At 53.9% G+C, this 15,333-nt stretch overlaps 1 protein-coding gene across 4 annotated transcripts in view; it reads right to left on the bottom strand.

Annotated features, from left to right (window-relative positions):
• Positions 1 to 7,994: 7,994 nt before the first annotated feature.
• MYO18B (myosin XVIIIB) overlaps positions 7,995 to 15,333 on the bottom strand; it is a 249,673-nt gene continuing 242,334 nt past the window's right edge. For 2 of the 4 annotated variants that reach the window (XR_011505408.1, XR_011505409.1), the window contains exons 43-44: positions 10,070 to 11,686; positions 7,995 to 8,205 (exon numbers count right to left, since the gene is read on the bottom strand). Coding sequence is in view for 2 of the 4 variants with exons in the window: in XM_070516286.1 (XP_070372387.1) it covers positions 10,450 to 11,686 (1,237 nt within the window). In the remaining 2 variants the exon portion in view is untranslated. The remainder of the gene's footprint in view (positions 8,206 to 10,069; positions 11,687 to 15,333) is intronic. The other 2 variants (XM_070516286.1, XM_070516287.1) reach the window with 1 other exon arrangement.

The raw sequence follows: 15,333 nt of genomic DNA, 5'->3' as shown, positions 1-15,333 counted from the left end.
CACAGCCCCGATATTTACAGCCCTCCAGCATCTCAGTTCTGGTTTGCTGGACAAATGGGGGCTCGGTTAACACATCTATGTATTTACAAGACAGCCTGGAGGCTGCTTGGGAACTAATTCAGCGTCTCGAGGAAATCATTTGCCTTTAGAAAAGAAGATGTAAATATTCCCCACTCAGCTGAACAGGATGGCTCCACTGGGCTTCCGAGAATAGCCCTTAAGAACATCCTTTGACTTACTCAGGAAGGCTTTGCAGGGGAGGCTGGGAGAGTGGTCCAGGGAAAGAAACAGAAACTGACGTCATGGAGCGCCTACTATGCATTGGGCACCGTGCTGAGCACGTCCATATGCATCGTCTCCTTTGTTCCCATGAATGAAGCCAGCAAGGGTCATTGTCTCCATTTCAGAGATGAGAAAACAGAGTCTCAGAAGGATCTCAGACGAGTTACACTCTGTCGGGATTGGCACTGAAACCCAGGCCTGCCTGACACCTTGCAGGGGTGTGAACCAGAGTGTAATCCTGGCTCTAACACTTGCCTGCTGGGCGCCCAGGGATGCATAACGCTCTCTGAGCTTCAATTTCCTCATCTGTGCAAAGGTGCTCCATGCCTTCCCTTCTCTGCATCCTCTGGGCGAAGCCATGAAGACAGCATCCTGGACGGTGCCCAGAAGCAGCAGGTGGTCACTGTTTCTTGGTCTCTCTGCCTGGGAAGAGGTGAGGCTGAGAGGAACCTCAGGGAGGGCAGAGAGGCACCAACTTCTCATCTCGCCCAGCGCAGATGGGCATGTCGCCAGCCAGGAGGTCACCTGCCATGTTGCCGACTCAGGGAACGGACACTCAGTTCTCCATCAAAACTTTCCAGTTGGTGCTGCCTTCTTAATCTGTTCAGGAGCTCACCGCTTCTCACACCCCGACTGCCACCACCCTGGTCTGAGCCACCTTCATACCTCACCAGGACGGGCGGGCTCCACACTGGTTTCCATGATTCTGCTCTTGTCCCTTGGAGCCTATGCTCTACCCAGCAAATAGGTTGATTCTCATAAATTCCAGGTCATATCACGTCACAGCTCTGCTCCACACCCTGCAACAGCTGTAGGGCGACCATGTCCTCCTGGTTTGCCTGGGGCTTTCCCAATTTGAGCACTGAAAGTCCTGTGTCGTCCCAGGAACCCTCTCAGTCTGGGGTGATGTGGGATGGTTGGTCACTCTAAATGGCTCGCAAATCTCTCTGAGTTAAAGCCAACATCTTTACAAAGTCCTCCCTCGTCCGGCCCCCGTCACCTCTTTGACCTCGTCCGCCACTCCTCGCCCCCTCCCTCACCCCACTCCAGCCATACTGGCCTCCTTGCAGATGTGCAAACATGTCATTCATGCTCCCACCTCAGGGCCTTTGCACTGGCTGTTCCCTTGACCTTAAAAGCTCTTCCTCAAGTTATAGATGTGGTTGGCAATGTCACACTCTTCAGGCCTTTACTTTCAGGCCTTTCTCAAGGAGTCTTCTGCTGCCCACTCTATCTGAAATAATCTCCACACCACTCTCAATGCCTCTGAGACCTCTCTCCTGCTTTATTTTTTCTCCCCCATTCCTTTCTTGATCTCACACATTATGTATTTTACTTTCATCTCTTTTTTACCATTTGTCCTGCTCCCAACTAGAATGCGAAGCCCACGAGGGCATGAATCTTTGTCTATTTTAGTCATTGCTTTATCCCCGGTGCTAGCATGGTGCCTGACACACAGTAGGTGCTTTATCAATACAGGTTGCGTGAATGAACTTCCTTGGTGTCGCCCACGAGTTGGGTCCTGGATCTCACAGTTGGGTTGGGGCGGGGGCAGCGAGCGAGCACAGAGCTGCAGGCTGGGCTGCCAATACAATGGCAGAGGGAGAAATAGGCATGAGGGAGACTGAGGCAGAGCCCCCAAACCCCGCCCAGAAGTCGGAAGGCTGAGAACTGAAGGAAGAAGGTCAAGAAGACCCCGCCCTGCCAGCAGCGTCTGCTCCTCCTCCACAGAGAACATCCCTGCCCACCCCCCACTTGCCCCACCTTCCACACTCTCCTCTGGGATGTCCATGCATAGGTACCGGGGGGAGCAGTCTGTGGACCGAAAACCCGGGCGCCCACCCAGCCATAATGGAGATATCTGATCTCACCAGCAGCGAGAATAATTTCAGTCACCTCCCTCTTTTTTGGAAATGACATGTTTAAATCTATCTGATGGCTTCTCATGCCACGGCAATTTGGTGTAAGTCACTCGACCCATTAGGCATGAAATTGGGTTCCTTCGAAGACAGCAGAGCCGGCTGGGCACCTGGGTAGCCATCCCCTCCAACCTTCTCCCCCTGGGAGGAGGTTGCTTGAGATGGGAGCTGACAACAGAGGTGAACGATCGGTGCGGCTGGGCCCTCTCTTAGGGTGGCCGTGCCCGCGTCAGAGCTGCAACTCCCCAGGTGACCTGGCCACAACATTGGAAGGAGGCCAGAGAGCGCAGACTGAGGAGTCAGGCGCTCTGAACTCTTATCCCAGCTCCTTCATTGCTAACTGGGTCCATCACTTGGTTTTCCGGAGTCTCAGTTTCCGCCTCTGTAAAATGGGCACAATAGTCCTCATCCTGGTGCTTCTGACTGCCAGACAGGCTCTAAAACTCAGGGTCTCCCCTCCCACACCTTATTACACAAGCAGAAACCCAGGCCTGGAGGGGTTTAGTAAGCAGCTCGAGGAGCCAAGCCCATTCCTAGAGTCTGGGCCTCGTTAGCTCCCGGATGGAGCAGGCAGGGCTCCATCTTTGGCCAGACTTTGGCCAGAGGGAGATGGTAATGCTGGAGTGATGTGATCTGATCCATAGGCCCGTTCTACCAGCCGACTTTTAGGAAGCACCGTCTACACTGCCAAGCTTGGCTCCTGGTGTTATTGCCATACCATGAGGCCAGAGAGCATGGACCCAGGGGTCAGAGCCCTGGGTTCCATCCCCAGTTCCACCGGCTCATCCTCTTGTCCTCCCTGAACATCAAGGCCTGAGTCAGAGGGAGGATCCCCAACCTCTCCCCTCGTTTCATCTTCTTCCCGACCCCTCGCTCACTTCGCTCTCCCCAGGCGCTGAGCAATGAAGACCTGTTATTCATTGAACTGGTCGCACCCAGCCTGGACTCAGTTTACCAGGGAGCGAGGCCACTTGTGCCCTAAAGGATCGCATCCCCAGCATCCTTCACCTCCTGCAGCTGATGCGCCCCCCTCACCGAAGCATAACCTGGGGGCCCGGCGGGGCCAAGGGCTTTTGGCAAATGCCGCCACATCTCCCCTACCCTTTGCAGCCAGGCTGAGCAGGAAGACCATGAACTTTAGATTGTGGGAGATGGGAGACGGAGAAGAGTTAAATAAGCCACTCCAGTGAGCTCCGCATGTGGAAGGCCTGTGCTATGAGCACAATTGTACCCAAAGGGACCAGGCCTTCATGCAACAAGATACGAAAGAGTGTTGAGTCATTTTAAATTTTTTCTTACATGCGTAGAAGACACAGAGTGATGGACGGGGCAGCGGACCCCCAACACCCATCTCCTAGAAGTGATGTTTGAATAGCGCCAAACACAGCACCCAGATCCTTAAAGATGTACAAGGAATGGGAGCTGTGATGGTTCTTAACAAAGGGTGACAAGGTCACTGCCTCGCCTTGTCACCAAGGCTGCTGCTGAGCATCCGTCATCGTGCCCTGAAGCTTGCTGCCCACACTGACAGGTATACAAGCAATCGGGTCTGAGGGGTGGGAACAAGCCCGGGGTGCTCATCTCTTGAGGACAACCACGGGAGCTCAGCCAGGCCATTAATCACATCTAGAGCCTTCCACACCCCACACGCCATGGCATCTGCCTCTCCCGGCTGCAGCATCTCCCCTCTCCTGTTCTTCCCACTCGTACTCTTTGGGACTGGAAACAGTGCAGGACCTCCATTCCTCGGCCCTGAACTGTGCAGACAGCCAGGTGCCTTGGGACAGGGCTGGGTCTCTTTTGGCCTGGGGCAGGCGCTGGGAAAGGCTGGGATGGGGCAGACACAGGAGGATGGTCCGTAGCAGGTAAAATCCCGATGGGGCGTCAGGTGACGGGGCACGGCTGATGCACGCATCTCCAAGTTTGTTACCTGTCTCCTCCAATAAACTGTAAGCTTCCCGAAGGCAGAGCTCCATGCATCCCAGTCTTGGCTTTATCTATGGTGCCTGCAACTGTGCCAAGAATATAGGGGGGAGCGGGTGGAAAGGTCAATAAATATTTATGGAATGCAAAAATGTTAATTGAGTTCTAAACTCAGATCTGCCTTTGAGAGTCTGTGGACAGATCTTTTCTCTCTCTGAGCCTTGATTTCCTCATCTGTAAAGTCATCTCGAGCTTTCTTCTAGTCCTGAAAGGCTGGGGTTCCTTTAAGATCTGAGCATGCTGTTACAAATGGCCTCGGGGCCCGAAACATTTCCGCTGGCCTCTTGACCCACCTGGATCCGTTTCTTCCAAGACCCTCACCTTGGAATTAACTTTAGTGACCTTAGCAGAGAAGCCACAGCAAAGTTCAGCGACACAGATGGAGCCTTAGACTGGATGTCAGGAAATAGCACTTCTGAGTCCAAAGATCATTGTTTATTGCCACTGTTTATTGCAGGCTGACTATGTGCCAGGCATGTGCTAAGTGCTTCACGAGCGTTTGATTTTTCACAGGACGCTGGGGAGCTGGTACTCGTCCTAGACCCATGATACAGATGAGAAAAGGAGGGCTAGAAAAAGGTGAACGGACTGAGGTCGTGAAGGGAGGGAATGGCATTGCCCAGGGCATGAGGCACTTCATCATCCCTGCTCGTGGAAATGGTAAAAGTGAAGGCTTGTGTGGGGCTTCCTGAGCCCGGTCCTGGGCTCACACGCTACTGATGCGACAGCAGAGTCCACGCCGGGATTTCTGGAGTCAGCTTACAGGGAGGAGGACTAAGCTGGGAGAGTAGCTTCTGCATCAGGCTGTGTGGGGTTGGGAGGTCTGCGAGGCAGGAGACAGTTGTCATTTTCTAGGATGTTAAATTGACTCTTAAAGAGCATCTTCAGGATTTCTGTTTCCTGCTGCACAATGAGGAAAGCTTTGCTGTGATTACGCAGATTTAACCTTTGTGAATGCATCCCTTGCACATCCCTGAGGAATAATGACAGATTTCTTCCTTTGACAAAAAGGTACTTTGTAAAATAAATGTCCAGGAAGTCTTTAACGGGGAGCTCACAAGATAATTCCGTCTTTATTTTTCTTTATAACACCTCTCGCTCTCTGACAGTGGATTTATTTTCTTGCTTATTTTCTGCCTCTCTAGGTAGGATGCTCCCTCCAGACAAGCAGGGGTCTTTGCCTGCTCCCCATGGATCCCCAGAGTGGCGAACAGTGCCCGGCACATAGCAGGTTCTCGGCAAATACTGGCGGAATGACTAATCCCGCTGGCACACGAGGAGAAGCTCATGGGAACTCATGAGTTCTGGGCCCTAAAAAAGGTCCAGGAAACCTCAGTGCCAGGAAGGCAGCATGAATCATTTCCTGACTTCCATAGTTGTTTTTGTTTGAGGGCCAAGCCAGGAGCTCGGAACATATTTATCTGATCACGACATGAATGACAATGATCATCGTTAATAAATTAAATCACCACCTACTATTGCATAGCGTGTGACATAGGCTGTATTGTGACCCCCCAAATTTGAAGCTCTAACCCCCCAGTATCTCAGAATGTGTCTGTATTTGGACACAGGGCCTTTAGGGAGGTGATTAATTAAAATGAGGTTGTTAGGGTGGCCGTAACGCAATCTGACTAGTGTCCTTACGGGAAGAGGAAATTTGGAAGCATGGAGACGCTGGGGGTGCACGAACACAGGAAAGACTATGGGAGGACACGGAGAGAAGGTGCCTGTTTGCAAGCCAGGGATACAGGCTTCAGAAGGAGCCAGACCTGCTGACACCTTCCTCTTGGGCTTCCAGCCTCCAGAATGGTGAGAAAGTAACATTCTGTTGTTTAAACGCCCCAGGCCGTGGTATCGTGTTATGGCCGCTCTAGCATACTACTCTCCCATCCTACTAATGCAGCATGCTACTCCCCCATTCCCAGATCGAGTAGATTCTAATAACTATTACCCCATTGTTGAGATGAGGGAACTGAGGCCCAGCAAGGGAAGTGACTTGTCTGAGGTTCCAAGACTCCATGGGACCCGCTGTAGGAAACATTGGGAGAGCCTGGTGCACAGGTCCACATCTTCTCCCATCCATCCCTCACGCCCAAATGTCGGGGAACTTTTGGGTAGCACCCTCTTCCTTGCCAGGGCCTCTGATTCCAAGCAGGGGTCCTGGATGCTCCCTCCATGTGTCCCAGGTCTCTCCAGGGAGTGGGGCCCTCCTGGGAATGACAGGCTGGTGGCTGCTCCTCTGATAGCATTTGCCCAAAGGCTCGCCAAGTGGGAGAGCATTCCTGCATCTGAGCAAACAGAGTCCGCTGTTGCACAGACCCACTCTATCAGGAAGATGGTGAGGTCTTCCAGGGAGGGGATCCAGCGAGTCTCCCCCTACCCCGTCTGTCCAGCTCTTCCCACTTGCATCCACAGCCTCCAGGGGAGGGTGAGAACTGAGAGCTCCCCTTCTTGGAGGGAGCTTCAACTGGTGAGTTGTTATGGCTTTGTGTCCTTTGATTTCCCAAAAAGATATCCCAACCCCCAGTATCCCAGCTGTGGCCCTATTTGGAGACAGGGTCATTACACGTGTAATCCAGTTAAGATGACATCACTAGGGTGGGCTTTGATCTGATACGACTGGGGTCCTCATGAAAGGGAGAAATTTGCACCCAGAGACAGACACATACAAGAGGAAGCCGACATGAAAAGACACAGGGAGAAGACGGCCGTCTCCACACCAAGGAGAGACCCTGACAGCCCTCGGGAGGAACCAACCCTGCCCACACCTTGATTTTGGACTCCAGCCTCCAGAACTATGAGACGGTACATTTCCGTTGTGTTAAGCGCCCCCGTTTGCAGCACTTTGTTACAGCAGCCCTGGTGACGAACTCACCAGTGATGCAAACAGGACTTTCCTCCCTTTGGTGGGAGCTGGGATCGTCTACACCAGAGGGGGCCTGGGCATGGAGGCTCCTGTTGGACATGTGTCTATGGAGGACGTGGGGTCTATGCTGGTGGGAATTTAAGCAGAGGCAGTGCTGGCTCCCTACTGTGGGCATAAGCTGGTTCTGCCTTTGCACCAAGGGAAGAATCAGTTTGTTGTTCAGGATTTTTGCAAAGCTGCAGTGACATGCACCATGTAGGATGCTGAGCCAGCAGCCAGCGCAGAGTATGTGATCAATAAACGTTAGCCAATGCTTTTCGTATCGCTAATGCTTAAGGATGTTTGGAGAAGCAGGGCTCCAAGTTACAGGCGTGCCCGTGGGAGTGCAGTTCACGGCACACGTGAGTGTTTGTGTGTGCATGGCAGGGATGAGTACAGTAGGAGGTGTGCGGGGGACTGCGAGAGCCGATGTCACCGCTTCTTATGCTGATATGCATGGACATGTGTAGGGATGCGTAAGTCAGTGTGTCACATGCCTTCAGGGTGTGTGGGCTCATTAACTTGTTCATGGCCGTTCACTCATTCATCAGAATTTTTGAATGCTTGCACACCTACACACACTGTGTAGATAAGTAAGTCAGTAAGGGAAATAGGATAAAGGTAAGTATGGGAGTTAAGGGAGAATGGAGAAGCGGCATTTATTTCAGTTCAGTGTATCAGGGAAGACTTCCTGGAGGAGGCCACACTTGAGCTGAATTTGGCCAAGCGAAGAGGAGCAAGGCCATTGCATGTAGACATGTAGGAAGAAAAATAGCAGTGTGCACCCAAAACTACAAACGTTTTGGGTGAGTTCCATTCCTCGGAACCCTTCTACCCCAAGCTGTACCCCATCAACCCTCCAGAGTCCCAGGGAACATGAACACAGAACAGAGAGAAGGCATGGATGCCAAGAAGCCAACACTTTATTTTGTACAGACCAGGCACACTGGGAGCCCCCACGTCTTGCGGGATATGCCTTGGCTGGGCCCCTCTTGCCTTTCGAGAGTGGCCACACTGGCTGGCTCTGGACTGCGGGCCCCTGGGGAGGCCTGGCCGCTCTCTCTCTCCAGACAGCTGGGGAGTCAGGAATCTTCAAGGGCAGTGCATCTCAGGAGGCTGGAAACAAACACAGATCAGATCCGATGAACGGGACCCAGGAAGCGCACACTTTGATTGGGAGGGCAAAAGAGGGTGGGAGCCCTGGACGCCCATACTCCCAGGTGGCATTGCTGCAGCGACACCAAGGAAAGGAATGAAGGCATGTGGGTGGCAGAAGGAACACAAGTGGAGGGAAATTGGGGAGAGGGTTCCTGAAGGGCCAAAATGTCCAGGTGCAGGTCAACCTGAGGTTTATTGCCACCACGGGGTGCCAGGCTCTGCGCCAGGGATCTCTCGAATTCACATCAAACCCCCAGTGTTACTTTGGGTGGCTGGGACTATCACCCCCATTCTCCAGCCGAGAACACAGCTGCTCAGCAAGGTCGCATCGCTTGCCCAAGATCTCACGGCCAGTTACAGGCAAGAACTGGGCTTTGGGGATTGTGTGGTTCCAAATCCCGGGATGCATTTGCATCACGGGGAACGGGACGGTAATGTCTCCTTCAAGACTCCAGCATGGACGTCCAGGGTGGACAGAATTTTAAGGCAGGTGCTCTGTTATCATGGTGAGCCTAGCTGGGAGGAGGAGGGGAGGCTTGTGTTTAAAAAAAGTGGCAGAGACAAGATGTTCTGTGATGACTGCTGCTAAGGACCATTCCCCTTATGGACGTATGCCCTTTGCTTGGCCTTTGAAACTGCTTTCTGTGTCCCCGAGAGCATAATAATGTAAATGAACGTCAGATCTCTCCTCGGTAATTGAGAGCAGAGAGAAGGCCATGTTAAGTCAAATTAATTAGCTGCGATACAGTCCGAGCCCATCTCCAGCGAAGGGACAACGGCTTTTTGATGGGCTGGGGTGCCTCTCAAAGGAGCAGGTCTCTAGAAGTGGAGGATGTGCGGCTGGTTTGGGTCCAGGAGGCTCTTGGAAGGAGGGCTGGGGGCTGACACAAGGTGTGGACCGAGCACCTGCGTGGGACAGCTCCGCCACCTGAGCCTGGAGCTGCTGTGAGATCTGAGATTGAGTCTCGGGGAGATTTCTGAAGGTTGTGGGCTCTCATTGGGCTGTGGGCTTGCCTTGTGTCTGCACCTGATGTCCAGCCACCCCTAGGGGGCTTTGCCTTTCAGACGGGAGCCATGGAGTGGAAGGCTCAGGCTCTAAGGCTGGAAACACGCCCTATGAGGGGTTGTCAGGGGCCAGCCCTGCCTCATGGCAGAGAGCAAAGAACTGGGAGTCTGGGTGGCTGGGCTGGCGGCAGACTCACGGGGTGACCCCAAGCTTGAGGTCTCCCTCATTTTTGCCACAGTGAGGTCAGAGTCCATGAATTCCAACTCCCCTTTAGATTCGGGGTTCTCAGGTCTACCTCCATTTGGGAGGTCCGTGGAGGCAACCTCTTTAAAGACCCTCAATGTGCCTCTGAGTTTACTCCTGAAGAAGCCTGGAAAACGTCCCTCAGGAAAAGTGTGACAGATACCACTGGGGATTCTTCAGTTTCAAATCCCAGTTCTGCCTGGGTGATCTGGTGTGAGTGACTTAGCCTCTCTGAGTCTCAGTTTGCCAATCTGTAAAATGGGAATAAGTCATACCGCTCACCTCTCCGGGTTATGGTGGGTGCAAAATGACCACCTGATACAGACACTCAATAAGCATCCGTCATTATTAGCAAAGCATTCCTCTTCCTACCAGTCTTCCAGAGAAGGGCCAGGACTGGGATGGGGAGGAGGAGGGCAGGCAGAGAGAAACACCGCTTCTCCCCATGGCTGCTCTGTGACCTTTGCACCTGTCCCCTCCCCCACCTTGGGCCTCAGTTTCTCTCTCTCTCTATTTAATGCAAGAGCCGGACTCCACCATCCTCAAGGCCTCTTTTTACCCTCCTGACCCTACCACACGGATCTCCCGACACTGCGTGGACAGGATGCCATGCCAGCTCCTGCATTCTGCCAAGAATACCAGACAGGGGTCAGGAAACTTGTGAAGTCCAGCATCTTCTTCAGCATCATCCCACAGGACCCTCTTGCTTTCCGAGGGGTCTGCATTTTAAAGTGTAAAGAAGTAGGTGGCGCCCAGTGGAGGGCATCTGATAAGCTTTGCATCCAGCAACACAATATTTCAGCAAAAACCTCTAGAAGCCCTTGTCTCTAGAGAAATCATCACAGCATTAAAGGCAGCAGCAACTGGTTCCCTCCAGGCTGCCGGGCCTGGCAAACGATCTTGCTTTCATTCCGCAAGAATGGTCCCAGGCTGTTGCTTTACCTGAGCAGCTCCTACTTCTGCAGGTATTTCTTCATTATGCTCTCAACATCCTCGTCTTTCCTCCCCGCCCCTGGCTCTCTGTTCTCGGGTGACGTGCGCTCCCCACTGTCACCCTCCAGCCGCGGGATTCTCGGCCGGCTCTTGATGCTGTCGGCGCTTTTGAAGGACACGATGGAGCTGGAGGAGGAGGACGAGTCAGAGAGGAGAGCGGGGTCCTCCTTGGACTCCGGGCTCTTCTTCAAAATGGTCTTGATCCCTGTGAGAAAGGTCCGGTCGGCCTCTTCCGTCTCAAAGTGGACGCTTGAATGCTGCGGCCTGTCTTGCCCATCTTTGGCTGCTCTGGCCAAGGACGTAGGAGTCTCGGGCTTCCGGATGGCCGGGAGAAAGTCATCGAAATCCACTTTGGTCTTGCGTTCATAGTTAAGGCTTGGGAGCTTCCAGCTGAACGGGTCACTGCCCAGAGGCTCCCCCATTAGGTGGGCAAACTGGCGGTTCTGGAAGACGAGCGGCTCCTTCCCAAGGTCTGGACAGCCCGCGTCGTCCAGGGAGGCCTCCAGACAGCGCCTCCGGGGGCGCAGCGTGGGCGACAAGAACGTGTCCCTGGGCATGGTTGGGGATCTCGCTTTTCTCCCCGAGCCTGGCCCTGACTCTAAGATGGACTCGCAGGAACTGAACCTGGTCTTCAGCTTCTCGGGCAGCAAGGCGGTGCCCTCCGCGCTCTCGGAAGAGATGCATTTCAGGCTGGTGGACCGCAGGAGACCAGCTGATGTCCCAGCGGTGGCCTGCGTCTCCAGGGGTGACTTTGCCCTGAGCCTCGGTGAGAGGTCTCCTTTGTCACTGCCCGCCCTGGCCCTCCTCAGTGTGGACGCCCCGGTGGTCTGGTAAATGGGCAGAGTGGGCCAGTCCTCCAAGCTCAGCGCCGAGCCCTGGCCTCTCTGCGCTCTCTTCCTCCGGAGTCCTTCCACAAACTCCGACAGGGCTGCCGAAGGACTCGGCAGCTTTTCCCTGGATGACGGGGACGAGTTTGTACTCCGAGAGGCTGGGGAAGAAGACGGAGCTCCTAATCTCTCCGTGGGCTTTCTCTGGGCGCCACACTCTTCACCCTCCCCAAAATGGCAGTACTTTGGCCGGCAGAGGGAGAGGGGAGAAACGGACTTGTCCCCAGAGCTCTTGCTTGGCACGTCCCGGGCTCCGCTCAGTGCCGACGCCCCTTGGGTCCTCTCAGCATCCCCGACCTCCTCATTCATCCTGCGCCAAGAAGAAAAACGTAATCAGTGGAAATTGTGCAATTCATACAATTTGTGCAATTGGTGTGAGAGCCACTAAGCACGGGCATTAATACTATTTTTCTTTGGAACTGCCGTCTCTACCACACTCTCAAATGAACCGTATGATTTAATGCACGAATTCAAGCCATGTAAATGATTTCTTGTTGCTTTCTGAAATGCAATTTCTGTCTATAATTAAACCCAGCTAAGCACGTTTGGGTAGATTAAAATGGCAGAGAGGATGGCTGACTTAGATTATGAGGCATCATATCTGACATGATAGGACCTATCATCCCAGAACCTACTGTGAAATAGGTAATTTGCTTCTTGAAGACTCGAGGGGGACCCGCGGGAGGTTATTTATTTATTTAGGACCAAGCTCAGGGGGCAGCCTCACCAAGCGGGCCTTCTGAGAGTCAATGACCGAAATGTGGGCCTCCATGAGATGCTGGGGGTCACTCCTGATCGTTTCATAGGCTGCGGCAGGGGGGTGAGAAATGGTCCCCTCAAAAGGAAAGATTTACATGAAATCAACTCGCAACCAAGCCTATACACAAGAGGACAGACACCTTCTATTCTGGGACTACACCAGGCCTGGCCCTGACTCACAGGGACTTTTCAGCAGCCGAGCCAAACACACTTTCCCTCGGAAATGCAGGAGCGTCGCAGTGGGGCGAAATTATAGACTGTGAAATAAAAGGGTCGCTCAAAGGAGAGAGCCTGGAGTCCATCAACGTTTCCTTTGATAAATAAAATCTATTTGTCCTCCGTCGAAGACGAACGAGCTCCTTTCCGCCCACCAGCGCAGTTATAATTTATAAACGAGCAGAAGCGGTGCCGAATGCGGGGTTTGGGCGCGGCAGGCACAGCCGGGGGCTCAGGCCTGGACACGGCAGCGAGTGACGTACACACAGGTTTCCGCTCATGTGGTCCACTCCCTGCCTGGTGCGCAAACTGTACCAACAGGGACAACTGTGGGATTCAGTCCTCTATCCAGGAAGGGTGGTTGGGATCCTGGGACAAGACTTTGGGGAGGGTTTCTTGCTCACCACCCTCTGAGCTCACCATTCCCAGCCCCAGATCACACAGGACGGTTTAGAAGGAAGAGAGCTGCCCATAAGGACCCAAAGGGCTTTTGAATCTGGGAAGAAAGTCACCTATGGCCCGTGGAGGGGATGCGCAGAGGCGAGAGGAGGGGACAGAGAGGGTAGAGCATCAGGGTCATTTTAAGGGACATGGGTAGGGACCTGGACACCGTCTGCCTGAGCCCCAGAGGCCAGACCTCCGACCATCCCATGAGCCTCTATTTTCTGGGACTGGCAGGAGCCTCCCCTGACCGGGGATCTGGGGGAGGTTGCCATGGCAACGATGCTCTGTTAAAGGGCTCCACGAATGGTGTGCTCCTCTGTCCCTCCTTATTCCCTAGGTCAGGAGAGGGTCAACGTCATGGTGTTGGGGTGGCGGGGAGACCCCGGGGTTGAGGTAGTGGTGTCAATAAGCTCCCTCCATCCGCCACTCCCCTCACCATCCTCAGTCCTCCTCTTGCCAAGTCAGGCTCCCTATTCCCTCACAGCCTCCTGTTCTCTCTGCCCTGGCCTCACGGGGCTCCTGGGACAGGACAGGCCCTTCCTGCCTCTGGGTTTTGCATTTGTGGTTCCCTTTTCTGAAGCCCCCCCTCCACCTCCTCCCACACCCAGTCATCGCACTGACCTCACGGGGAAGTCACGGGACTGAGCAAAGTGCCCGACGCCCAGCTCCTCAAATAACGGGGGATGGTCATGATGAATAATTAATGGCTACTAGTCATTAATAGCTACCAATTAATGGTCATTATTATTACTACTAATAATCTCTGAATTTCCAGAGCCTAACCCGCCACTGGATTAAATAAAAGCCTCAGGTGAAATTGCAAGAGGGATGAACGGACGAATGAACGGGTAGGTGACCTTGCATCTCATCATTCCTGAGACCAGCTGGCCTCTGTGGCTAAAACAAAAGCCATGCGATGTGCCTGGAGCAGCTGCCTCCTCTCCCATTTCTTGGCTGTCACCTTCCATCTCCGTCATGGCTGGACACAGGCTGGGAAAGGAGCCGGCACACTCCTGTACGATTACCTGAAGGGGTATTTGTCAACTTCATCATTTTGGAACCGCTCCCCTAATACACAGCAAGATGGCATTCACACTCCTGTATTTCTCTCTCTCTCTCTCTCTTTCTTTAATAAACAGCTTGGAGCTGCCAGGGGCAGTGGGCTGCCACAGAGCTGACAGAAGTCATTTCCGTCTTGTCTTGGCCCTGAAAGGAGGCGGGCGTGATGAACGGGTCTCGAGTGCTCAGTCTTATCCATTGCCTGCCACGTGGGGATGGCGGCATCAAGGGCTCCTGTCACCCAATCTCCTGGGACTCTGCCATCCCGCTCACCCCAACTCCCACCTCCAGGGCTGGCTGTGGACGCCAAGACAGGGCACAGGGAAAGGGAAGGAAGAGAAGTGACAGGAGGAGGAGGAAGAGAAGGAGGGAGGGAGAGGAGGAGAAAGAGGAAGGAGGGAAAAAGGCAGAAGGAGACGAGGTGAAGGAAGCAGGTCTCCAGCCCATGCCGTCAAGATCTCGCCAACTCTCACCTGTACCCTCTGAGTTGGCACCGTGCCCAGCACACAGGAGATGCTCAGTAACTATTGAATTGAATCAAGTCTACCCTGGAAACCGAGTCTACGAGGAAGAGGAAGCAGACAGGATGAGAAAAGTGGAAGAGGGGCAAAGGGAAGTGGGCAGAGGAGGAAGCAGGCTAACAAAAGAGAAGTTGAAATGAGAACGGGTGGCAGAGATGGAGAGCAAGAGGAAAGAGACCTGCGGTGATGGAGTAGGGGGAGGAGGAGGAGGGGCAGAGGCCAAGAGGACAGTGGGGAGGGTGAGATGGGGTGCAGGCTGGCAACTGAGGATCCGCCCTCCTCATCTTCGACCCAAAGTTAGGACTGACTGGTGGACACACAAAGCCATCGGCAGCCCACGAGTGGGCATCTGGAGTCCCAGCCTATGAGTGCTGGTGTCCAGGCACAGAGGGCACAAGCAGTCTCGGCCCAAGCTGTCAGGATCCCCAGCTCTGCCAGACCAGGGGGAGATCTGACCGCCTTCCTCGGGGCCCCCCAGGAGCAGCGCCTTCCTCAAGGTGTGCACCCCCAAAGGTCCCAGCACAGCCACTCAGGACCCAGCCTGGCTAACACCAGATGGTGATCACTGAGCTCTGCCGAGGAGCCCGAGGGTCTGATCTCTTGCGGGGGTCCCCCCTTTCTGGAGGGGTCTGGTGCTGTTGGAGCATCAGCTGGTGGGCTGGAAACAGGAACAAGCCAAGCAGTGTAGACTTCCAGGGTGTGGGGGGTGGAGAGGAGTGGGAGTGGGGGTAGAGTGAGGAGGAAAGAAAGGAGTTGTGGCTGAGCGCGCCTTCCGGGTTTACCATTCAGAAATCCACCCACGTCTCCATGAAATCTACTTCCTGTCTGCGTTGCCACTCCAAGGGAGGAGTTCATTGCATCCTTTCTGTGTGGAGGCTGCAGAATTCAGAGTGAATCTGAATTCAGAGGCCCTGTTGCAGGCTTCAGGACGAGGGTCCCAGGTCTGCTCTCTGAGGCA

This window comes from Equus asinus, chromosome 8 (genome assembly GCF_041296235.1).
Source record: "Equus asinus isolate D_3611 breed Donkey chromosome 8, EquAss-T2T_v2, whole genome shotgun sequence".
NCBI classification, from domain to species: Eukaryota; Metazoa; Chordata; class Mammalia; order Perissodactyla; family Equidae; genus Equus; species Equus asinus.
This window is presented reverse-complemented; position numbering and strand designations above follow the sequence as displayed.